We start from the raw sequence: 24,772 nt of genomic DNA, 5'->3' as shown, positions 1-24,772 counted from the left end.
CTGCTCCACCACCGCAGTATCCAGCAAGGACCTCTAGCACCAATCCTTCCCAGGACAGAGGCGCTGATATTCTTCTTCTCCCTCACAGGAACGGCCCAGAGTGGCGTCGGCTGCGTAGTGCCGTGCATTCCCTCCTGCGACGGCAGGTGGTGAGCACCTACCGCCCAGGGCAGACCCAGGTGGCACAGGACTTCGTACGGAACCTCAGGACGCGCTCTCTGATGGATCAGTTCGGAGGGACGGGTCGTTACTGTCACGTCGAACCTGACCTTCTGTCACTCCTCTTCCACTACACCCTGGAAGGTGAGGGATAGATGGATGGATGGAAGGGATGGATGGAAGAGGGAGAAGTGGAATAACGTGAGGGGTACGAGAGGAGCCACGGACGTACAGTGATGGATTTAGAGACACGGACGTTCGCAGGTCTCGTCCGCTTGTTGCCCAGTCACTCGCAAGTTCAGCGAGAAAGTTCAGAAGATCGATGAACATTACCTCCGACCACCTTGGCTGTTCATACAGGAGAGGGATGGGAGGGAGAGGACATGGGAAGGGCGACCAGCCTGGAAAGATGGCAGAGAGACAAAAGAAAAGGGGAATACGCTTGTAATCTGCCACAAATATTGCTGTTCTGTGAAGGGATTGTTCCTCCTTGTTCACATTATATTAAAGTTAGAGAGAGAGAGAGAGAGAGAGAGAGAGAGAGAGAGAGAGAGAGAGAGAGAGAGAGAGAGAGAGAGAGAGAGCCAGTCCTGGAGTGGTTCCGGTGGAGGATGTGCAGAGCGGAAGGAGGCTACTTCCGGGTGACGCAGGGGAGCAGGGAGGAGGAGCCGGACGGGAGGACCAGCAGGACAAAAGGAACGGTAATAGGAAGGCAATCCTAGGAGAGAGATGGCTCCTTTGTGTTGCTGTTGGAAGGATAGAGAAGGGACGGGACGGGACGTGATGGGACGGGACGGGAGGGATGATGTGGTGGTGTCTGGCATGGCCTAGGGATGAGGGAGCCAGAGCCATCATGGGCGAATAAGGATGGACACGAGTTCCGGTAGAGGGGGTGGGTCTGGGTGCGTAGGGTTATGAAGGAAAACAAAGCACCTGAAGGGAGGGGAGATGCTGGGGTGGGGAGGAAGGGGAGCAGCAGGTGGAAGGATGCTAGTTCCGGTGTGTGTGTGTGTGTGTGTGTGTGTGGGTGGATGTTGGGGTGGGGGAGGGGAGGGAGGGGGAGGGTACGGAGAGGAAAGGAGAGGGGAGGAAGGGGAGACAGATGTGGCAGATCAATAACCCGAATCCCTCCCTTCCTCCCTCCTCTCCCCTCCTGCCTCCTCCCTCCCTCCCTCGGTAGCCTCACCTTGCCTAGTGGTGGGGTGGTAGTGGCCTGACCAGGGGCGGCCTACCTAGTTGTAGTGGTGGTAGCCTGCCTGGCTGCTGGGGGAAGGAGGGGTTGGCCTGCCTGGCTGCTGGGGGAAGGAGGGGTTGGCCTGCCTGGCTGCTGGGGGAAGGAGGGGTTGGCCTGCCTGGCTGCTGGGGGTTAGAGCAGTGGCCTGCTGGGTTGTGGCGTGGCCTGCCTGGTGGTAGGAGTAGAAGAGGTGGCCTGCTGGGTTGTGGCGTGGCCTGCCTGGTTGTAGGAGTAGAAGAGGTGGCCTGCTGGGTTGTGGCGTGGCCTGCCTGGTTGTAGGAGTAGAAGAGGTGGCCTGCTGGGTTGTGGGCAGTGAGAGGGACGGCCTGCCTGGTATTAGGGGTTGGAGGGACGGCGTTCCTTGTTGTGAGGTTGGTTGGAGGGGTGGCATGCCTGGTGGGGGGATGGGGGGTGGGGGTGGCATGCCTGGTGGGGGGATGGGGGGTGGGGGTGGCATGCCTGGTGGGGGGATGGGGGGTGGGGGTGGCATGCCCGCTGGATGGGTGGAGGGTTGTGTCCGTGGATGTATATTTTTGTATGCGCATATCTGAATTGGTGTATGTATGCATGTATGTGCGTACCATTCTCAGTATACATTTTGTGTGTGTGTGTGTGTGTGTGTGTGTGTGTGTGTGTATGTGTGCTTGTATGAGTACATACATAAGGGAGTTTCTAAACCTATGTAAGAATGTGTATTGCGTCTGCGTATATATGTATGACGGATATCTAATACAGGGAGAGGGGGTGGCTACGTTGGAGGGCCGATGTCTCGTGAGCTCTGCCTACTGTCACACAATGTTCAAGACTTGTCTATGTTGTCCACATTCACGACTTCATCATTCACTACATTTCATTCATCCAATATTCATGTCATAAAATACTTTACACCTTTTCTGACAAGCTTTTTACTTACTCTCACGTAATGTTCTCTGGTTGTTACGTGGTTGTTTCATTCGTAGAATTGGTGACAGTTGACATTATCAATGTGGTTTATTAACTTAATCAAAGGTTGTGATCAGGTCACCCTTCTCCTTTCTCTCTTTCATGGTGGGTAAATATATGGCCTTCAGGTTCTCCTGTAGCTTTTCTCCCTTAATGCTGGTATGTTGCCTTCCTCGGAAGCTTCTTTAATTGCGATAATCAAATTTTAGAAGTATGATCTAGTCTTGGTCTTGTGTCGGACACGAACAGCTTGCTGAGTGTCAACCTTTTCACATACTTGAAAGTAATTCTGCTGTTTACCTGCAAACACAGCTGTCTCCTTCACTGTTCTCATAACGTAGGAGTCTAGTGACAGGTGAGGGACGAGGTCGACTCTCAAGATCCTCACACACAGATTCCTGCAGTTTATTTTCCGTTGGATGACATTCATATCGAGGTCTTTTTGCGCTATGTTTCATCCTAGTTACTTTGTGTACGGTCCAGATTTCATCAACCATGTATATGGCGATTGTCTAGCTTCTCACACAATCCTCCTCGATGTTTAGTTCCCTTATGACCTCGGCATCAGCGACACAAGTATGCAGGTCGGTGTACAGTCCCTCTGCTACGCTACCTACGACCCATTCCGCTGAGGTAATCTTTTATCACTCCAAAGAATCTTGCCCTTCTTCATGTCTGGAGATGCAGCGTCTTGTGGCAAACAATGTCAATGATTTTTGGCAGTTTAAGTGCAGACGACCCAACCATCCTCCTCGTCTGCCCAGAGTGGGGCTCACTCTCTCGTGGAAGTCTAGGAGACTCGTTACACTTGACTTGCTTCCTCTGGAGCCATGTTGATTCTCTGGCAGGCTCTCCTCAGCAAGACATTATCCATTTGCTTTCTGATTATCTTTTCCAGTACATGATGGACCTCACGCTCGTCGGGATGACCTGTGTGTAGAGTCGTGTGTACCTCCTCCCGGTTTGTCTGCTCAAGGTTAGGTCAACATTCGTCGTCGTCCGCTCCCTCGTGTCATCCTGTACTGCTCTATCCCTCGGCCGTGTCAGTTTACCTTCACCTCATAATGCAAGGAAAATGTTCACAATATTCATTGTTCATCTTGTCTTATCCTGCTACATATCCTCGTGTACCTGACACATGCTGGCTGGCTGGGGTGTCTTAGCAGCTCCGGTTTTTAACATGTGTGTGTGTGTGTGTGTGTGTGTGTGTGTGTCTGTGTGTGTGTGTGTGTGATAGTATGAATAAATAAGGAAAGAAAGATCTATTGAATTCAGGCCGCCAATCGTCCTCAAATATACAGCTGAAGAATTACAGAATGAGTGGATCATAACAGTAAATAGTTGATTAACCACATGCACGCTACATGTCAAGGAAGGGCTGGACCATTTTACACTTCGGGTAAGCACATGAGTTAAGTATATCTACACAACACAGGAAGTTTTACTGAGCTGATTCTATGATTCATACATTGCACATCTGATGATTATGTTGTTTACACTCAGGTGACCCAGCGCAGTCGCAGGCCCCTTGAGGGACACTCGCTGGGTCAGTGGTTCACTGGTAAAGTTGTATGATTTATGTCTCTTCCACAAGTGAATTCGTCGGAAGGTGAGTCTTGTGTACGGATGGTAGGTCCACTCACGCGTAATACAGTCATCCACTTGGGAGAGGGAGGGAGGGAGGGGTTAATCTGGTCGACAGTTGACCTCTAGCGGCTTGAGAGAGAGAGAGAGAGAGAGAGAGAGAGAGAGAGAGAGAGAGAGAGAGAGAGAGAGAGAGAGAGAGAGAGAGAGAGAGAGAGAGAGAGAGAGAGAGAGAGAGAGAGAGAGAGAGAGAGAGAGAGTTCACCCATTCATTCATAATATGTAGGGAGTTCTCTTCCGTTCGTGGACTCGAATACCCATCTTGTACACCTCTTGTTGTCTACGATGTCATCTGCATTCCTTTCATCTTCCCTGAACTTCTCCAGCTGGTCCGCTACTCTCTTGCTGAGGAACTGATGCTCCCTCACTTCCCTCTTAGTGTTCCTCTCGCCTAGCCTCTTGCCATGGCCTCTAGTACGGAGTGTCTCTGGGCATCAAGGAATTGTGCTAACGACATCGCGTCTCCATCCCACCCTTCAGATGGGTGTCATGTCTCCTCATATCCTCTTTTCTGACAGTCTGGCAAGACTGAGGACTTCCTTCCCTCACCTCACGTCTAATTCAGATAGGTATGGCGTCAGTCTTGCTGTATTTCGTTGGACTTCCGGCAGTTGTAAGTGTTCCCTCAGGTGCTTGGGATGTTATACACACAACCTTCTGAGAAGATATAAAAATCCTTTCTAAGACGTTCCCTAACCTTATCATTATTGCTGAAGAATACATTAATTTAACAAAAAAAGGTACAGTAAGCTTATATGTATAATCAGGCTGGACACTACTTTATTTGTCCACAAGATCTATTTTGTTTTTGCTATGAGAACAAGATGTTGTGTCAGTCAATGGACTCAGAATAATGACCAGCCAGTTTGACAATATATATGATAGACTATATATATATAGATCTTTCAGGGTTTATGAGTCTTAGTCAAACCATACATGTAAGGCAAGGAAGGACTCATAGATTCTTTTCTAATTAATTCATTATTGCGTTTAAGGAACTCATATTTTCTTAAACTTGCTGTTTCTGTGGGATCACTTCTAAGAGGAGATCAAGTACTTCTATCTTCTAACAAACAATACATCTTAGCTAAAGTATCATCTATATCAAAAATCACTATGGCGTTCACATTTGTAAATTACGGGGAAATGTTTTACACTGTATGTATGTATCTATATATGTATGTATGTATCTATGTATGTATGGAAGTATCTATATATGTCAGTATGTATGTACAGCTTTGTGTAACAGACTGTAATTCCTGAAAGCGAGCAGACAATGGTGGCATTGAACAATTCAGTCCCTCTGCATTTCAGTATTTCTCTGAAGGACAATTTCAGTGACCGAGAAACTTGTTGAACCTCTCCACATTGTCGGTAACTTTAACTATAAGACCAGTTCCGTATTAATATCTCATATTTACCATGTCCAGCTCCTTCACTCCCACTGTGGAAGATGTCAGAAGTTTCTGATGCATATTTGCCTTCGGGGTTTTCAAGAACCACGTTGCCTCACGGGCACAACGCTGCGCAATAGTTCAAAGACACAAACCCACTTTGTTCTCGTGTCTTCCTGATGAATTTCAGAAAATATTCCTGACTGGCGGCGAATATGGATGTCTTTAAGATTAAGAACAATTTCGTTCCTTGTCTCTTGCCTTTTCTCTCTTACTCACTCATCCTGACCAGTCTTGCCACAAGGAATTTAGGAAACCAATGCAGTCGTGCAGCAGATAACACACTCGTATATCATCAGGTCTCCTGTTATCCGTCCTCCTCTGTACTCCCACATACTTTCCTCCATCAGGTAACCTTGTCATGGATCATCAAGTAGTCTGTTACCTGTTCTTCCCATGTGTTCCCATGTCGTCTCTCCCACACAGCCGTGGGCGTACCGTCCCTTGGAACTCGTCTGGGTTGTCTCAACCCCTCCCAGGCCTGTGGCTCCACCGCAGAGAGGATCATAAGGGCAAACCAAGACACGCTCGAGGTGCTGGGGAAGGCCATCTTCGCTCCTCCCTTCCATAAGATCTTCCCAACCGCATCCTACCGACGTCTGGCCACCGCGCAGGACACCATCTTCAGGTACTGGCCACACGCTGGGGGTGTGTGGGACGTGGTTATGGTTGTACCCATGGGTGTGTGGGATGTGGTTATGGTTGTACCCATGGGTGTGTGGGAGGTGGTTATGGTTGTACCCATGGGTGTGTGGGATGTGGTTATGGTTGTACCCATGGGTGTGTGGGAGGTGGTTATGGTTGTACCCATGGGTGTGTGGGATGTGGTTATGGTTGTACCCATGGGTGTGTGGGATGTGGTTATGGTTGTACCCATGGGTGTGTGGGATGTGGTTATGGTTGTACCCATGGGTGTGTGGGAGGTGGTTATGGTTGTACCCATGGGTGTGTGGGAGGTGGTTATGGTTGTACCCATGGGTGTGTGGGATGTGGTTATGGTTGTACCCATGGGTGTGTGGGATGTGGTTATGGTTGTACCCATGGGTGTGTGGGATGTGGTTATGGTTGTACCCATGGGTGTGTGGGAGGTGGTTATGGTTGTACCCATGGGTGTGTGGGAGGTGGTTATGGTTGTACCCATGGGTGTGTGGGATGTGGTTATGGTTGTACCCATGGGTGTGTGGGATGTGGTTATGGTTGTACCCATGGGTGTGTGGGATGTGGTTATGGTTGTACCCATGGGTGTGTGGGAGGTGGTTATGGTTGTACCCATGGGTGTGTGGGAGGTGGTTATGGTTGTACCCATGGGTGTGTGGGATGTGGTTATGGTTGTACCCATGGGTGTGTGGGATGTGGTTATGGTTGTACCCATGGGTGTGTGGGAGGTGGTTATGGTTGTACCCATGGGTGTGTGGGAGGTGGTTATGGTTGTACCCATGGGTGTGTGGGAGGTGGTTATGGTTGTACCCATGGGTGTGTGGGATGTGGTTATGGTTGTACCCATGGGTGTGTGGGAGGTGGTTATGGTTGTACCCATGGGTGTGTGGGATGTGGTTATGGTTGTACCCATGGGTGTGTGGGATGTGGTTATGGTTGTACCCATGGGTGTGTGGGATGTGGTTATGGTTGTACCCATGGGTGTGTGGGAGGTGGTTATGGTTGTACCCATGGGTGTGTGGGAGGTGGTTATGGTTGTACCCATGGGTGTGTGGGAGGTGGTTATGGTTGTACCCATGGGTGTGTGGGAGGTGGTTATGGTTGTACCCATGGGTGTGTGGGATGTGGTTATGGTTGTACCCATGGGTGTGTGGGAGGTGGTTATGGTTGTACCCATGGGTGTGTGGGAGGTGGTTATGGTTGTACCCATGGGTGTGTGGGAGGTGGTTATGGTTGTACCCATGGGTGTGTGGGATGTGGTTATGGTTGTACCCATGGGTGTGTGGGATGTGGTTATGGTTGTACCCATGGGTGTGTGGGAGGTGGTTATGGTTGTACCCATGGGTGTGTGGGATGTGGTTATGGTTGTACCCATGGGTGTGTGGGAGGTGGTTATGGTTGTACCCATGGGTGTGTGGGATGTGGTTATGGTTGTACCCATGGGTGTGTGGGAGGTGGTTATATCACACCATAGTGCAGTATCGTGTAACGTGTTTGTATTTATCAAATTCTGATGATTACATACCTGTGCGGTGGTTGTACGTTAGGTTGTGGTACGTGAGGTGGTTATCATGTTTTAACATGTAGACTATGTTGTAGCATGTATGGTGGTGATAGGTTATGTTGTAGCCAACAGGAAAGGTTTTAAGATGTAGTTAAAGGCTAAGAGTAAGGTAACAATGATGGAAAGATTCATGACACAGGCTACCCGCATCACCTTTTCTGACGTATTTAGAACTTTTTAAGCTCTTCTTAGCACATCAATTCCATCTACCTACACACGTACCCACAGGAGTAGCTACCTTTATCCCAAGCAGATAATCTTGACCTAATTTTCACCGATATACCCAGCCAGTATCACCAACAGGTCATAACAAACACACATACAACAGCTAAGGACTCAGGAGTTTTCTTTCCCTGCTTTGATTACCTCTGCATTAGAAAGCATCGCAACTGTATAAGATCGACTTCACCAACACCTGCCAGAGACTCCCCTTCTCTGCCCAGTCTACCCTCCAACCCAACACTTCCTGAGTCAGTATATCAATTCTCAAGTCATCAGACAACTACTCAGTCTCGGGATAAGGGACCTTACAACGCCTGATGACTTTACCATGATACTTTCCGAAGAGTTCGTTCCTAAACTCATCGCAACATCATATTTTCCGTCCATCACTCAGAATAGCTGACTGACAAGATTTTATTTGTTTCTTTAGTACTGGAGTCAAGTGACCCACAATCACTCAGTGAGGCGTATCTATTTGTCATCATCCTGATCAAGAATTTAGTATGTGAGAGTTCTGTGTTTCACTGGACTGACACACACATTGCAAGTTCCATACACTTTCATCAGTCTGGTGATGAGCAAACCTCCTCCACCACCCACTTACTGCACACGTAAGCTAAAATTGTATGTATCTCCACAAAAAGACGAAGACGTGCGTGTTTCTCGCCCTCACTAGCCACCACATCTGTCGTCCCAGTCATCCATAACATGATCAACGAAATGATCAGCTTGCGCTGCAATGAATTCTCTTCCAGTGGCTGCCAGACGTCCTCAGTGAGCGTCGTCAGGGTGCACTCCTCCGGCCACCATCTCCATCTACCAGTCCCTCACTGTGACGTGACACGGGTCATAAGAATAGGACTTTGATGCTTCCTCATCTGCATAACCGATGCTCTCATGGATGCATCTGATCGATGGAAATACGCCAACGGCTCTACCATAGATATCAGAGTTGGGAAAAAGTTCAGTCTGCATCGCCCTCTAAGACACCTCTGACAACTTCTAAAGCTGAACCTCAGCTAAAGCCACAATCAACCAAACTAAGACTAGTTAAATCTGTCTCCCTCCATCCCTGTCCCACCTCCTACCGTCTCATGGCCCAGCCTACTCCAGGTTGTTCACCCCACCAAACTGGATGGAAGGCTTCAGCAACATCATCAAATCCTCTCACTATAGTGCTTACATTTTTCATTGACTCAAGATATTTGGCGTCATTCCTGAATTCAAGAACATCAACACATCTTTCATTCTTCCTACACTTACCCATGCCTACCCCGCCTGATGGGATGTCCTCCTCCTTCCCCACACAATAGGTGCTGCTGAGGAAGGTGCAGAAATAGGCAATGAAAATCCTCCAACACCACTTAAGCCGTCCGCACCTTGGTCCTCTTGACCCTCCTAAGCCAACACTTGGATCTCATCTGACTGTTCAGACTTACTGCATCACTTCACCTTCATAATCTCCTACCCTATGAGATCCCTCATCCTCAAGTTGCAGTTTTGAGCCACAACCACATCGAACCCATCCGAGCTCGAACAGATCGCCACAAGAACGGCCGCATCTCAGCCAGTGTGACCCTCGTCAATAACCAGCGGGGTGTGTGGGTGTCTCCCCAGTGTGGGTGTCAAGACTATCTGCTCCCCCTAAACCCCCCCTCACCACCTTCTATAACCTCACTATCTATGTTGGATATTTTCCCATATATTTTCAGCCATTGTCCATACATAATTCAGCACACATCTTCCCAGCATCACACCCATGCCACTATCCTCCACTTTCTCTCTTGCAGGATAGTGCAAGAGGAGGTAACCCTGCGGCTGAAGGAGCGGGCCCAGGACCCAGAGGGCTTCTCCCTCCAGCATCCATTTCTGGACTCCCTCCTGAGCAACCCTCACCTCTCTGTCGGCGACGTCTTCCTCCTGCTGACTGAGATCTTCCAGGGAGGCATCGACGCGGTAAGACCTTCCTCACGTGACGTCTACTTTCTCTTGCATTCACTCGCTCTTAGTCCGTCCCTTGTTTACTCTTGTTTGTCTTCAGAAACGTCCATGTTATGCTACAGCTGTTGTTGTTGCTGCTACAGCTGTTGTTGTTGCTGCTACAGCTGTTGTTGCAGCTGCTGCTGCTCTTCATGTCTGTATCTGTGTGCCGTGTTTGTTTTGCACATATTGCTGTCTTCCTCTCCTGCTTGTTGGTTATTTTCTTCACAATCTTCCTCACCTCTCAATGTTGAGATAATCTCTTTCAAATATTCTCTCAGGGCAGTGAACGTATATTGATCAACATCAAAGTTTAGAAATACAAAACAAAATATAATCTGTATATGTTTCTAGATGTTGCATGGTAGTCTTAATCTTAATGTTTCTCTTAGTTATAAATGCTTTTGACAAAACCTCGACTATAATAAAAACCCTTACACACATTTCCTCCCTCCCTCCCTCCCGACCTAGCCTTTACAAAATAGATCCACAATAGACTTTGCATGGTTGTTACACAGAGCTAGCAAGCCGTTAGCAATATCATCTGAAACCATTGCCAGGAAGGGTTTGCCTCCATTAAATTCTTCCGCTTCCCATGGATTCTAAAAATAAGACATATACAGGGAAACATTTATTCAAAACGTTTTCGAGGATTTATGATACAGGACCAGTATATTCCCTCACGTGTATGTTGTTGTTAGGACACTCGTGCACTATATGCTGTCATCCATTGTTGTATATATTAAGGTATCCAAACTTTGCCTTCCATAAACGGTTGGTTTATCATGTGAGTTGTTACACGACTCGTTCACAGTGAACCATTTCATGGTGGACCAGATCATAGTGGACCAGTTCACAGTGGACCAGTTCTGGACCGTTGAGCAGTGTGGACCCTGCCCTGCGCCACCCTCCTCACCGTGGGCACGGCCAGGCAGGCACAGATGCATCGTTCTGTCCTGCGACGACTTAGATGAAGATAATCTTGCTGGTGAAGTCCTGATCGAGACGAAAACTTAAATGGAATATTGAAAAAGACAAAGATGAAGAGGAAAGGAAACAACAGGAACAATAACCTGAGAATTTTGGAGAAATTACATTATATATCATCAAGTAAGGTAGGCAGTAACTGTTACGAGATACAAGACGAGGTTAGGAGAACCCACAGCTTCGCTCGCGTTGTATGAAAGAAACTGACATCACAATGGCGTGTCATCCCTATGTTGCCACCGGCCACACAGTAATCATGTGAGGCAGAGGCCAGCCGAGAATGTAGTGGCGGGGACACACAGCTGACTAACTCTACCGAGCAGAAAGTATGATTATGTCTGTAGAAGAAGGAAACACGATCATCAACGAGGCGGAAGTCAAGTGATTTAATTCAAGAGGTCGGACTGGAGAAGTTCATAAGTCGGATTACTTTAAACTCTATTTTTGTCGATTAGATTTAGAACTTACTGAGGTGTCATAGCAGTGCTCTATACAAGGACGGACCAATCCTTTATGTAATCATCAGAACAACAGTTTATAAGAATAGAATCATCGTCATGTAAATATTACTTGAACCAGTGCCTCCCAACCATCTTCTGAGTAATCCTATCTGCTAACCATTCTCGCGGACGCCCCACACACACACACACACACACACACACACACACACACACACACACACACACACACACACACACACATATGTATATATATATATATATATATATATATATATATATATATATATATATATATATATATATATATATATATATTTGAAGCTTCATATAAAAATACATGTTTTTCACCCGATATTTTTGTTTGTCATTTCCCAGTGCTCTGGTCGGTGCCACCAGCAATGGCCGCCAATTAACACTGACTACAATGATGAGTGACACCACACTTGGCTCTGCTGTATGTCCTGTATATATATTCTAACTATACAGTCATCCTGAAAATTTTCCTTTCACTGCTGCTGCCTCATGTTCACTGCAAGTACTCCCATATACGCAGGGAGGGGCATCATATTCACCGTTCATGCTACCTGGTCACTGTATTTTCACTGAACGAACTTTTTGTTCACTATATGTTACTGTTTCTAAGTTCACTATATTCACTGTGTGTCCCTAGTTCACTGCAGGCACTGACTTTCACCGTTATTAGCGAACTACCACATATATGCTTTGGGCAATCTCAAAGCGAAAGATGTAATAGGTGATAAGAACCTTTTTTCAATCTTGAAAAATCTCGTTAAGGGAGACCATTCTAGATTCAAGTTGCACAATATTTAAGGTCAAAATCGGGAGCCACTATTTTCATTGGTCTACAGGTTCAGATAGACAATAATCTAGCCACTTTCATTTTTCTTCGTTTTTTTTTACTGAAAGTGCTGTTTCCTGTGGGGCGAGGTAGCGCCGAGAATCGATGAAGGTAAGCAAGTATGAATATGTACATGTGTATATATGTATATGTCTGTGTATGTGTACGTGTATGGGCGTTTATGTGTATATGAGTGGTTGGGTCATTCTTCGTCTGTTTCCTGGCGCCACCTTGCTGACGCGGGAAACGGCGATCTAGTATAATGAAAAAAAAAAATACATATATATATATATATATATATATATATATATATATATATATATATATATATATATATATATATATATATATATATATATATAAAATGTGTATATTCATACGAACACAATGTTTACATTAACATACATATGTATGTGCTTTGCAGACTGCAACGACCTTGGGGTTCTGTGTGTACTTCCTGGCCAGAGACGAGAGGTGCCAGGACCTTCTCTATCATGAGGTGAAGGACTTGTGTAGCGCTACACACACACTACAGGTAAGGAGGCCCCCAGCCCTAGCACACACACACACACACACACACACACACACACACACACACCAGAGAGTAAGGACACCTGAGGCCAAGGTTGTGAGTAGACATCATTAGACTCTCGCCCACAGGCAGAGTGAAGGATGATCTTAGGAGACATGCTGGAGTGTCCTGACTTGTGTATACAGCTGGTAGGAACCCCAGCCACCTATCCAGCCTCTGGTAGGATTCCCAGCCAGCCATACAGACATTGTGGTAGGATCCCAGCCAGCCATACAGACACTGTGGTAAGATCCCCAGCCAGCCATACAGACACTGTGGTAGGATCTCCAGCCAGCCATACAGACATTGTGGTAGGATTCCCAGCCAGCCATACAGACACTGTGGTAAGATCCCCAGCCAGCCATACAGACACTGTGGTAGGATCTCCAGCCAGCCATACAGACACTGTGGTAGGATCTCCAGCCAGCCATACAGACACTGTGGTAGGATCTCCAGCCAGCCATACAGACACTGTGGTAGGATCTCCAGCCAGCCATACAGACACTGTGGTAGGATCTCCAGCCAGCCATACAGACACTGTGGTAGGATCTCCAGCCAGCCATACAGACACTATGGTAGGATCTCCAGCCAGCCATACAGACACTGTGGTAGGATCTCCAGCCAGCCATACAGACACTGTGGTAGGATTCCCAGCCAGCCATACAGACACTGTGGTAAGATCCCCAGCCAGCCATACAGGCACTGTGGTAGGATCTCCAGCCAGCCGTCAATACAAACCAAGGAAACCCACCCCCTGTCCCTTCAACCCCAGCTAAGGGGAAGGCAAGTTCGACCTACTCCTGACCCTTGACCCTTGACCCTTGACCTGGCCTCTACAAATTAGGCAGGTATCTTTTAAACTACAGATTAGAAACGCCAAACACAATAGACGGGTTACTTGCAAATCACGCGATACGGTCTTTATTGTCAAGTTTCATATGTGATACAAAATAATACAATATTCTTTTCAAATAATGAATTGTATTTACAAATCACACGATTCATTTACAGATCGCGTAGCATATTTACGAATTACGCGATGTATATACAGATCAAGCGATACATTTACATATCCGGCGGTTTATTTACAGATAACAGGGTCTGTAACCCTCTCTCTCAGCGCGATATTTACACTGAATGGAGACTGGACTGTTTTAACCGTTTCCTAAACCGTTTTTACCGTTGTGAAGCTAAGTAAGACTGGGATCCGTGTCATGTTGACTGAAACATTAAGGTAATAAGACGATGACCAAAAGAATTACAAACATTGGAATGTTAAAGAAAAAGACAAATCTCTTAATCCTGCAAGATCTGTTAAAAAATTTGGCTCCTTATGGACGATGAGAGAGAGAGAGAGAGAGAGAGAGAGAGAGAGAGAGAGAGAGAGAGAGATTCTCACAGACCTTTGACGAGAAATTGAAATTGTTGGTAAATAGTATTTCGAGAGCTATACATTGCTTCTTGGGCTTGAGGGAATAGAAAAGGGATATTGGATGGTTTGAGATGATCAAAGCTGAACCATCTACGCTGGAAATGGGAGGGGGAGGGGAGGCCAAAGGCTGATCAAAGCTAAGCCTTTAGAGCTGGTGGGAAAGGCCAAATGCTTGAGCTGACTAGTTGGCAAAAAATGTTGAAGGATAATTGAACAGATACATCAGCTTCAGGAATGACCTCTTTCTCCATCTATTCGTTTCACTATCATTATAACAGAAATATTTTCTCATATCTTTTCCAGCCATCATTTGTCTAACATTAAGTCATGAACATCTTATTTTTTGCGCCATAAGTTTTACCATAATACTCTAAGATTCCGCAAATCACTACCTGTTTCGATCCATATTTAAGCTCCGTGTGGTTCATCAGTCCAGTGAGGAATATCTTGCGTATCTTTAATTGATACTTTGCATTTCCATGAGTTAATCATTGCACGTCCGTGAATGATATTTGAATGTCTATGGATTACGTTTAGTATGTCCACAAACATTATGTCACATCTCCACAAGCTTTGTTATGCGTGGATAAATCTTTAACGTGACCACAAACATTACATCACATCTCCACAAACTGTATGTTGCATGTCCACCAAGAGTAGCTTACCCGTCGATGACTCACCTCCTCCGCCAGGGGCTGCCCTACCTGCGGGCTGTGGTGCAGGAGACCATGCGTTTGCGGCCCTCGGCCTCCTCCAGGAGCAGGATCATCCACGAGGACACCGTCTTCTCCGGGTACCTTGTCCCAGCTGGGGTGAGTGTCTGTCTCTCCTTAACTCTGACCTCTGACCTCTTGCTACTCTACTCTCGCCCATCCCACCTCTCTCTCTCTCTCTCTCTCTCTCTCTCTCTCTCTCTCTCTCTCTCTCTCTCACACACACACACACAATACCTTAAAGAAGCACTTTACCTTTCCCGCCATATAGTGAGCAATTAATCATGAATTTTTCAAGTAACTTTGCTTCGCGTTTGATTATTCTCGCTGACATTTGAGGGGAAGGGTTTATAGCTTTTAAGTATACTGCAAATTTCTCTCATAGATTGTTAAGCCATAAGCGAGAGATCAAAAAACTTTTAAGCATTTTCAAACTATCTTTATTTGAAAATCTTTATCAGCAGACATCACTATCTTATCTAATGGAATACTCCTTATTTTGGGTGGTCATGGGACAATAATGATTTCTAGATGTATTCTTGTGATGGTTTTATTAGCAGTCATACAAGCATCATTCCGATCAGAGACAGTTGTGTACAAGCAAGACATTGTCAAATACAAATCTGATTTAGCTGACGATGAGCTAAGGACGTCGATCACTGGAGGAGACTAGTGCGTCGTGTGCTAGTGACACTTACATCAATGATGAGCTTTGCTGTGTGTCTTAAGACCACACCGACAGTGTTACAATGTACGGCAGAGGAACAGCGTTCAGTGACACGGCTCCACCTTGCTAGACACCTTCCTCGGCTTCAAGGAACTTCTGGTGACGGTAGAGTGCTGTAATCTCACATAAACACAGACGTTTTGGAATGTGTTTACTGTCTCATAATCTCACGTCCTTCCCTCCAGACCTTCGTCACTTCACCTCCTGTTGTGGCGTGTCATGACCAGGAGATGTTTCCAGAGCCGGAGACCTTCCACCCTGAGCGTTGGCTCAAACGAACCCAACAACCTTCTTCCGATGTCGAATCAACTCCGCTCGAGGAAGAGTCGTCGTCACAGGTCCAAGAGACGACCGCCGAGGGTGGCACACAGAGGAAGATCCATCCTTATACTATAGTGGCGTTCGGTCACGGTGCCCGGATGTGCCCTGGACGGCGATTGGCCGAGCAGGAGATTTACATAGCCCTTATAGAGGTGAGTGATGACTAGATATAGGGATGGCTGGTCCAGTGGAACGTTGTGTGTCCACCATTCTGGCAATGAAAGGGTAAGAGAGATGTGTGGGAATAAAAAAAAAAAGTGTGGTTGAGAGAGCAGAAGAGGGTGTATTGAAATAGTTTGGTCACATGGAGAGAATGAGTGAGGAAAGATTGACAAAGAGGATATATGTGTCAGAGGTGGAGGAAACGAGGAGAAGTAGGAGACCAAATTGAAGGTGGAAGGATGGAGTGAAAAAGATTTTGAGTGATCGGGGCCTGAACATACAGGAGGGTGAGAGGCGTGCTCGGAATAATGAATTCGAACGATGTGGTATACCGGGGTCGACGTGTTGTCAATGGACTGAACCTGGGCATGTGAAACGTTTGGGGTAAACCATGGAAAGGTCTGTTGGGCCTGGATGTGGACAAGGAGCTGTGTATAAAAGTCACAAATAAGAAGAGAAAAAGCCGCTAAACATATGAATAAAAGGTAAATGATGATTACCTTCAACATCTGTCTGGTGTACTGGAGTTAATGTTAAAAATATCATAACGTTTACTAATTCCAATATAACCATGAATAGTGGACAACCAGGCAAGTCAGCAACTTATTCACCATGACAGCTGGTCAAGAACTTCACGATGGAGGTCGCAGGCTCACATGACGTCACCAGCGAGGTCAAGAGTTCAGCTGGAATCACGAGTGTGGTTAGGTCAGCCGGCAACGGGGTCATAGGACAAGTGATGAGGCTTAACATGATGCCTGACGCTCCATTCTCTATCAAGTTCACATCAAGAACGTGACTCGATGTTCCGCGAGAAGAACAGAGGAGAATGGGAGTCTAGCAGGAAGGAGGAGGAGGGGGAGGAAGAGGAGGAAGAGGAAGAGGAAGAAGAAGAATGAAAGAAATCACAAGGTAATATACCTGGCTGAGGCTCTGAATATGGAGGAATTTGAAATGTGAAATGGCAAGGAGGCAGACCGTGGGCTGGTTGCTCAGACGAGCACAGTGTCATCATGAGTGTGAGTATGGCTCTTCCTTCATTCTATCAACTTTTATTAACAATTTCTTTCCTTCACCGGATGACCAAATGGTCTCATATGCTGACGAATCAACACTGCTTTCCTCTACTTATCTCCAATCCTCTCCAGCTCCTACGTCTCGTCTCGTCATAGCTTCCTGAAGGAATCATCCTTTTGACAAGATTTCTCAGCATGACAGACGCAGCCAAGTTACACGAAACTCGTCTAAAACAAATTCTTCTCACTTCTCTTCCTAAAACCCCACACAACTGTCCTGTCTCCTCTGTGCACCTTCGCTATTAACTAGATCACGTAATACTTGGCAAACTGCTGCCTCACATGAACACGCGGAAGCCGTTAGCATATCAAGGATGGGCCATTATGATGTTTGTTTGTCTCCCTACAGCTACAGCTCTCTCCATCTACAGCTCCCTACACCTACAGCTCCCTACACTGTTCACTTACACAAACACCAGCACGTGAGTCTGACCAGAATATGTCATAATGTATATAACAATTATTATATTGTTTCCTTGTCATCGATTTCCAGTTTCATTATCTCTAATGGCCTTAGAGATATCTTCAGTGGCTTTTGAGATATATACTTTCAAAGGTAAGATAAAAAAAGGGTGCAGGGAGGCGTAAGGTGTCAAATACACTTTTATAGGCTCGTGTAGGGGGTTCGATTCCCCTCGCTCCTGCCACTTTTACTCTCACGTTCGTTAATTCTGCTCTCCCACCACCTGTACCTCTTCCCCCTTCCTTCCAGTCTTTTCTTTCTGTTCTTTCATCTTTCTTTTAATCATCATCTTCATCCCCTCCCCATTTTCTCTATCTCTTCTTCGTCTTCCCCTCTATATTCCACCTCTTACTCCTGCTTAAAATTTACAACAGACATAGGATGAAAATTACACAAATTATCAATAGGGATTAATTCATAATATCAAATATACAAATTAGGAAACCAAATAAGATACCAATTATTTCCATAAAAAAGAATATTTACAAAATACGGAAGTCAAAACATAATACATAATATTACCAAGTATATAGAATAGTGAAGTCAAAACATAATACATAACATTACCAAGTATATGAAATAGGGAAGCCAAAATAGGCTATCATCAGCTAGGATAGTATCAAGACTGTAGATTACAATGTATATTAGGACACACTATCTAGCAGTTGCACTTGTTCAGTCTGCTCTGAAGTCAAGATTATCTTTACAAGTCGCACACATTACATGTCAAGCCAGAGATAAGTGGGTGACGTTGTCATGAGTGTGATCAGGATTGCAAAATAAACCGTGTAAGAAGATACAAAAGTTTGTGACTTATTTTCTTATGAATTTTGTATAATAAATCTTAGCATTCAAGACTGATGCAGATTTTGTTTTCTTGTTGGAATATATTGGGCAATACTGACAGTGTTACCGGTCAATAGTTACACTCTTAAATGTCAGTGCTGGAAATGTTAATGGTCAATGTTAACACTATCAACGGTTAATACTAACACTATCATGTTCAGTATTACCAGTTAATGATCATTAATGAATATACGACCAACATTATTGATAAACAATATCAACACTTAATGGCTAATGTAAACACTGCTAATGGTCAACATTTACACTAAATGTTTATCATTATCATTATTATCATTATCATTATTATCACTATTGTTATTATTATCGTTAGTAGTAGTAGTAATGGCAGTAGTAGTAGTGTTAGTAGTAGTAGTAGTGGAGTTAGTAATAGTAACACTGTGTTCATTTATTCTGATTCACCTCAACTTTCTTAAAGAATTTTCATCGAAATGTTTTCCGTGACATTATAGCAACGTGAGGAAACATAAGTAGTAATGTAATACTTCCGTCTTGAACAACTGCAAGTGAACATCTCAAATTTCTGTATCACATATAAGTGAAAATCTCAAAAGAGAAAACGAGAATAGCCTACTACATACATACTAGGGGAAGAAATGTATGAAATGGAAGATGGGAAAGATAAGAGCGAGTGATGATGATAACAGTGTATGTGGATGAAAGGTACTGAAGAAGACGATGTTATGAGGAGTGTGTGTCATGCAGAACACCAGCACAGACATAATACGAGTGTGAGAACAATCTGGGTATAATCAGTCTTGCGGAAGTGAAGATAAACATTTACAAACAGGAAAATGTACAAACAACCAGAGTGTGATTTCAGGATCAATACAGAAATTAAGAATACAAGTTTCTCCTAACAACAAGGGATCATTGGGTCTTAACAAGGTTGTTAATAACAGTGGAGGAGATCAGACACTCGTCCATCAGTATGGGAAGAGTTACAGTAACATTACAGACAACTGCTGTAAACATTACATGTAATCATGAGACACGAATATGTCATGTTACCTCCAGCGGCAGGTTCACCACTGAAGATTACGTGTTGAGCTATCTTGCCGCAGTCAACAGTAATAATGAAGACTGCGGGACGGGCCTTGCGGCAGTAGTGAAGACTGCGGGACGGGTCTTGCGGCAGTAGTGAAGACTGCGGGACGGGTCTTGCAGGGGTAGTGAAGCGAGCAGCTTCACTACTGCCAATTAGATGAAAGATCAACAACCATGTTTATCTGGATCACATATTGAGCCAAGGACGTAAGACAGTGGTTGAGGGGGGGGGGAGGAGATAAAACGTCTCAGGGAGAAGAGACTCGGGAGTTAAAGAGGGGAGATCTAACACCCCAGAAAGTTGAGGAAGAGAATGCCATACTAGGAGGTTGGTGGAGAGAGAGAGAGAGAGAGAGAGAGAGAGAGAGAGAGAGAGAGAGAGAGAGAGAGAGAGAGAGAGAGTTTACTGTACAAACATCTTGAAGACATCTTGTACTAGCCGGAGGAGCATGTTTTCCTCAGGTCTTCATCTTCCTTCATCACACCACTGAACACATGCCGTGTACCCCGCTCCTGCCCTCCTACTGATCCTCTCCAGGGGTAAACTATTGATCTTCCGATGGTGTAAACTGTACATTTTTCCGTGGTGTAGACTTAGATCTTCCAGCGGTGCAAACTGCAGTTATCAAGACCGGCCGTTCAGGTACATCCCTCATTTCTGGTTTTCATCTTAAAACAACAGAAAAGGGAACCTTTCTTGACCTTATCTCTTGAATTCCAAGATGATATCCTATCTTGACCTGACCACTAGAATTTCTAGTTACAACCTGTTGTGATCCTGTCTTTGGAACTCTCAGGATAAGTAACCTAACCTAACCTAACCTAACCTAACCTAACCTAACCTATTGCAACGCAAAGAAACATGTCAAGAATTGGCTAATATTCACCTAATTCCCTTCTTAGAGACTGTATATATAAGAGTAAGGCTATTAGGTGTAGTAGGGTTGAGGGTCAAGTCAATTGGGAGGTAAGTTTGAATGGAGAAAAACTGGAGGAAGTGAAGTGTTTTAGATATCTGGGAGTGAATTCAGCAGCGGATGGAACCATGGAAGCGGAAGTGAATCATAGGGTGGGGGAGGGGGCGAAAATTCTGGGAGCGTTGAAGAATGTGTGGAAGTCGAGAACATTATCTCGGAAAGCAAAAATGGGTATGTTTGAAGGAATAGTGGTTCCAACAATGTTATATGGTTGCGAGGCGTGGGCTATGGATAGAGTTGTGCGGAGGAGGGTGGATGTGCTGGAAATGAGATGTTTGAGGACAATATGTGGTGTGAGGTGGTTTGATCGAGTAAGTAATGTAAGGGAAAGAGAAATGTGTGGAAATAAAAAGAGCGTGGTTGAGAGAGCAGAAATGGTTTGAAATGCTTTGAAATGGTTTGGGCACATGGAGAGAATGAGTGAGGAAAGATTGACCAAGAGGAGGTGGAGGGAAGGAGGAGAAGTGGGAGACCAAATTGGAGGTAGAAAGATGGAGTGAAAAAGATTTTGAGCGATCGGGGCCTGAACATGCAGGAGGGTGAAAGGCGGGCAAGGAATAGAGTGAATTGGATCGATGTGGTATACCGGGGTCGACGTGCTGTCAATGCATTGAATCAGGGCATGTGAAGCGTCTGGGGTAAGCCATGGAAAGCTGCGTGGGGCCTGGATGTGGAAAGGGAGCTGTGGTTTCGGTGCATTATTACATGACAGCTAGAGACTGAGTGTGAACGAATGGGGCCTTTGTTGTCTTTTCCTAGCTCTACCTCGCACACATGAGGGGGGACGGGGATGTTATTCCATGTGTGGCGAGGTGGCGATGGGAATGAATAAAGGCAGACAGTATGAATTATGTACTTGTGTATATATATATGTATATGTCTGTGTGTGCATATACATGTGTACATTGAGATGTATAGGTATGTATATTTGCGTGTGTAGACGTGTATGTATATACATGTGTATGGGGATGGGTTGGGCCATTTCTTTCGTCTGTTTCCTTGCGCTACCTCGCAAACGCGGGAGACAGCGACAAAGCAAAATAAATGAATAGATATAAATATATATATATATATATATATATATATATATATATATATATATATATATATATATATATATATATATATATATATATTAACTACAGGTTTATAACCAATGTATATAGAACGGCAAATATCCGTCCTCATTTGCATATATATGTGAACTGTACTTTCACATCGTCAGAACAACAAACATATAACTCAAACAATTAAACGTCTCAAACTCTTACTAAAGCTGAAGCCATCGATATTGATGATCATGTTTATGTTTGTATATTTGACCTCATGTTTAGTGATGAGCCGCAGTGAAACATTGTGCGACACCAGCAGCTCGCAGTGAAGACAGACGGTGACGTAATCATGTCATGTTGTTAAGATGACGTAGGAGGAATGCTAACAGTGATGGATCGAAGATAATCTGCTCACACCAGAGAAGTCGAGAATAGTGGACGTGTCTCTGTCTGGATGTTTTGGCGTGTGGCTGGGTGGAGGGATACGCCTCTCTCTCTCTCTCTCTCTCTCTCTCTCTCTCTCTCTCTCTCTCTCTCTCTCTCTCTCTCTCTCTCTCTCTCTCTCTCTCTCTCGGTGTTGGCGTGAGTCCCTGCCCGCCGGGTGCCATCAGCAGGTGAGAATGGTGAAGGTGAGAGGCGTGAGAGTACCTGGCCCAGCAGGTACTGTCAGCAGGTGAGAGGGTAGGTGAGAGTTGAGAGGACCTAACCGCCCAAGGGAGGTGAGGGGTGGGGGTGGGGGGGTCGTCGTAACACAACAGCCGACCTGATTCACACCTGAAGTCTGCTTACGTTAGCGGTGGTGGGTGACGTACATCACCACACGAGAGAGAGAGAGAGAGAGAGAGAGAGAGAGAGAGAGAGAGAGAGAGAGAGAGAGAGAGAGAGAGAGAGAGAGAGACTTTTATCAACATCTACACCTGCCCCGTACATGATCTACACATGACCATACACATCTTACAGCCACACTCGCGTTAGCCTAGCAAGTGTATCCTCGTGTCTTGTGTTTCCATGATACACAGGCGTGGGCCAGTGCTACACTGGACACACGTACGTGATTTTGTAATGTGAGACATTGATATGCATGTTATTCAAAGTATCACTTCTAAGCAAAATCAATTTTATCATAGATGTTCGAGGACTTTATTCATTTTGTATCCTTTTTTTCCAACTGGAATATACGGGAAAAAACAGAATCCATATCAGCGCGCAAGAGCCAGATGTAGTGGTCAGCACCTGCTGTGATCCTGTGAGTCAGAATAATGGAATATTTTGTAGTGAATTGTTGTCTCGGGGTGAACATGGCGGCGACCGACTGTCAACTGTCTGGGAGGGTGAAGATGGGCATGCTTGAAGGTATAGCACATCCTGACGGTGCTGCATGGATGCCAGGTGTGGGCTGTAGATGAGAATGTACGGAGGAGGATGTGTGTGTGTGTGTGTGTGTGCGTGTGTTGGAAATTCAATGTTTGAGGGCACTATGTGGTGTGAGGAGGCTTGATCGTAAGAAACGATAGGGTAAGAGAGGCGTGTTGATAAGAAAAGTTAAACTGAGTCAACTGAAAACGTTGTGTTGAAATGGTTTGGACGCATGGAAAAGAGTGAAGAGAGGTTGACAAAGAGCGGATTGCATCAGAAGAGAAGGGGACAAGCGGAAGCGAGAGACGGAATTAGAAATGGAAGGATGGAGAGCAAAACGTTTAGCGTGCTTGGGGTCTGACCATGGTCGAAACCATTGCTCTGATGCCATGAAACCAGGAAGCCTCGAGAGCGCTCTTGGTATCGGCCCAGCGAGGACAGTACCTGACAGATGCGACAGTCATGATATACCATTGGCGATGAACTGCCCAACAACCTCGTACACAGTCGTTAGAGTAGTGACGACCAATGAACAGTGAGCCGAGGGAACGCTAATGTGCCATCACGGTTGACATAGTTCGGTCATTATTTACTGCTTTCCAACAAGATGAGATGAAGTAGATGACATTCTCTCTCTCTCTCTCTCTCTCTCTCTCTCTCTCTCTCTCTCTCTCTCTCTCTCTCTCTCTCTCTCTTAGCTTTTATTAAGAACGAACTAAAGAAATAGGAAAAGATCCTAAATTAGGATAACTTTGAGCTGAAAAACAATGCAATACGCAATTTGTGTATTTTGTTACAATGGCAAAGTAACGATGAGAATTTATGGTTTAATGTAAAACATGATCACGTGGGGGGGGGGGGAGTTCAGCCCCTCCCCCCACCCACCCACCATCAAGCCTGGTTATCAGGGAACGTCGGTAGTCAGTCCTGTTAACACTTAAGTTCGTTCATAATGAAATGAATAAGAATGATAAACAGTGAACAACTGTTTTCCTTTTGATGTCACCTCTAAGCAAATATTAGAATATTCCAGAGTTCTACAAAGTCTAAAAGGATAATTTCCGACCACAGTTCTGAATCAGGAGTGGCAGTTTGATCGCGTTAGGTCCCGCCCACTTGATGTTTCCAACTAATGTGGTCTCCAGTTTTACTGCTCAATACTTCCTTAGTGGAAGGCTCCTCTGGTTCACACCGTCAGTCATGCCACACTAACGCTCGTCTGTTGTCATCACTTACACCACTAAGTCTCTACTACCGTATTACTGCTTTGGTCATTTACGATGCTGTATTATTTACGGTATACATTAGAAGCAGTTACGCTATTTTCTTTTACAATGTTTTGTTGTTGAGAATCATCAAGGATGTGTGAATCTTTGGTGAAGGTTACTGAGGGAGAAGTAACGTAGGGTGTGTCATCCCTCGGTCCTCCAGGTATACGGAAGGAGTTCAACCATTTCCTATAGTGTGCGGAGGGGTCTCCTGAGTAGTGGGCCTCATCTTGAGGATTTCATGCCCTTGTGGCAGGTATTAAGACAATTGAAGACACTTCAAAAGTTTGTAGAGTCAGGAGGGCAGTATGCGGAACAGAGGGAACATAATTGTACTTGTGAGAAAAATCTTGAGCCAGATGACGTCGAAGTTTGGGGAGAGGAGGTGCTCGAGGCGAGCAACAGGCGTGCCGGTGTGGGAGTCAGCACAGACTCCTCCCCTGACGCCGACACCTGGGTGAAAGTTGTGGCTGGAGATTTACAATGTGGTTTACGAAAACATCAGTTGGCGTCTAGGTCTAAAATATTCACCTAAAACTAATCCACAGATAGTGCGGTACACCACAATGATTATGGTACA

At 45.4% G+C, this 24,772-nt stretch overlaps 1 protein-coding gene across 1 annotated transcript in view; it reads left to right on the top strand.

Moving 5' to 3' along the window:
• The window catches only part of LOC139756157 (probable cytochrome P450 49a1), a 134,397-nt gene extending 115,756 nt beyond the window's left edge, over positions 1 to 18,641 (top strand). Inside the window, exons 6-12 of the mRNA XM_071675332.1 lie at positions 89 to 303; positions 5,860 to 6,061; positions 9,667 to 9,832; positions 12,588 to 12,698; positions 14,859 to 14,978; positions 15,792 to 16,079; positions 16,709 to 18,641. Coding sequence (XP_071531433.1) covers positions 89 to 303; positions 5,860 to 6,061; positions 9,667 to 9,832; positions 12,588 to 12,698; positions 14,859 to 14,978; positions 15,792 to 16,079; positions 16,709 to 16,888 — 1,282 coding nt within the window. The 3' untranslated portion in view covers positions 16,889 to 18,641. The remainder of the gene's footprint in view (positions 1 to 88; positions 304 to 5,859; positions 6,062 to 9,666; positions 9,833 to 12,587; positions 12,699 to 14,858; positions 14,979 to 15,791; positions 16,080 to 16,708) is intronic.
• The last annotated feature ends 6,131 nt before the right edge of the window (positions 18,642 to 24,772 follow it).

Source organism: Panulirus ornatus, chromosome 20 (assembly GCF_036320965.1).
Source record: "Panulirus ornatus isolate Po-2019 chromosome 20, ASM3632096v1, whole genome shotgun sequence".
NCBI lineage: Eukaryota > Metazoa > Arthropoda > Malacostraca > Decapoda > Palinuridae > Panulirus > Panulirus ornatus.
Note: the sequence above shows the minus strand (reverse complement) of the source record. Positions and strands in the feature narration are given on the sequence as shown.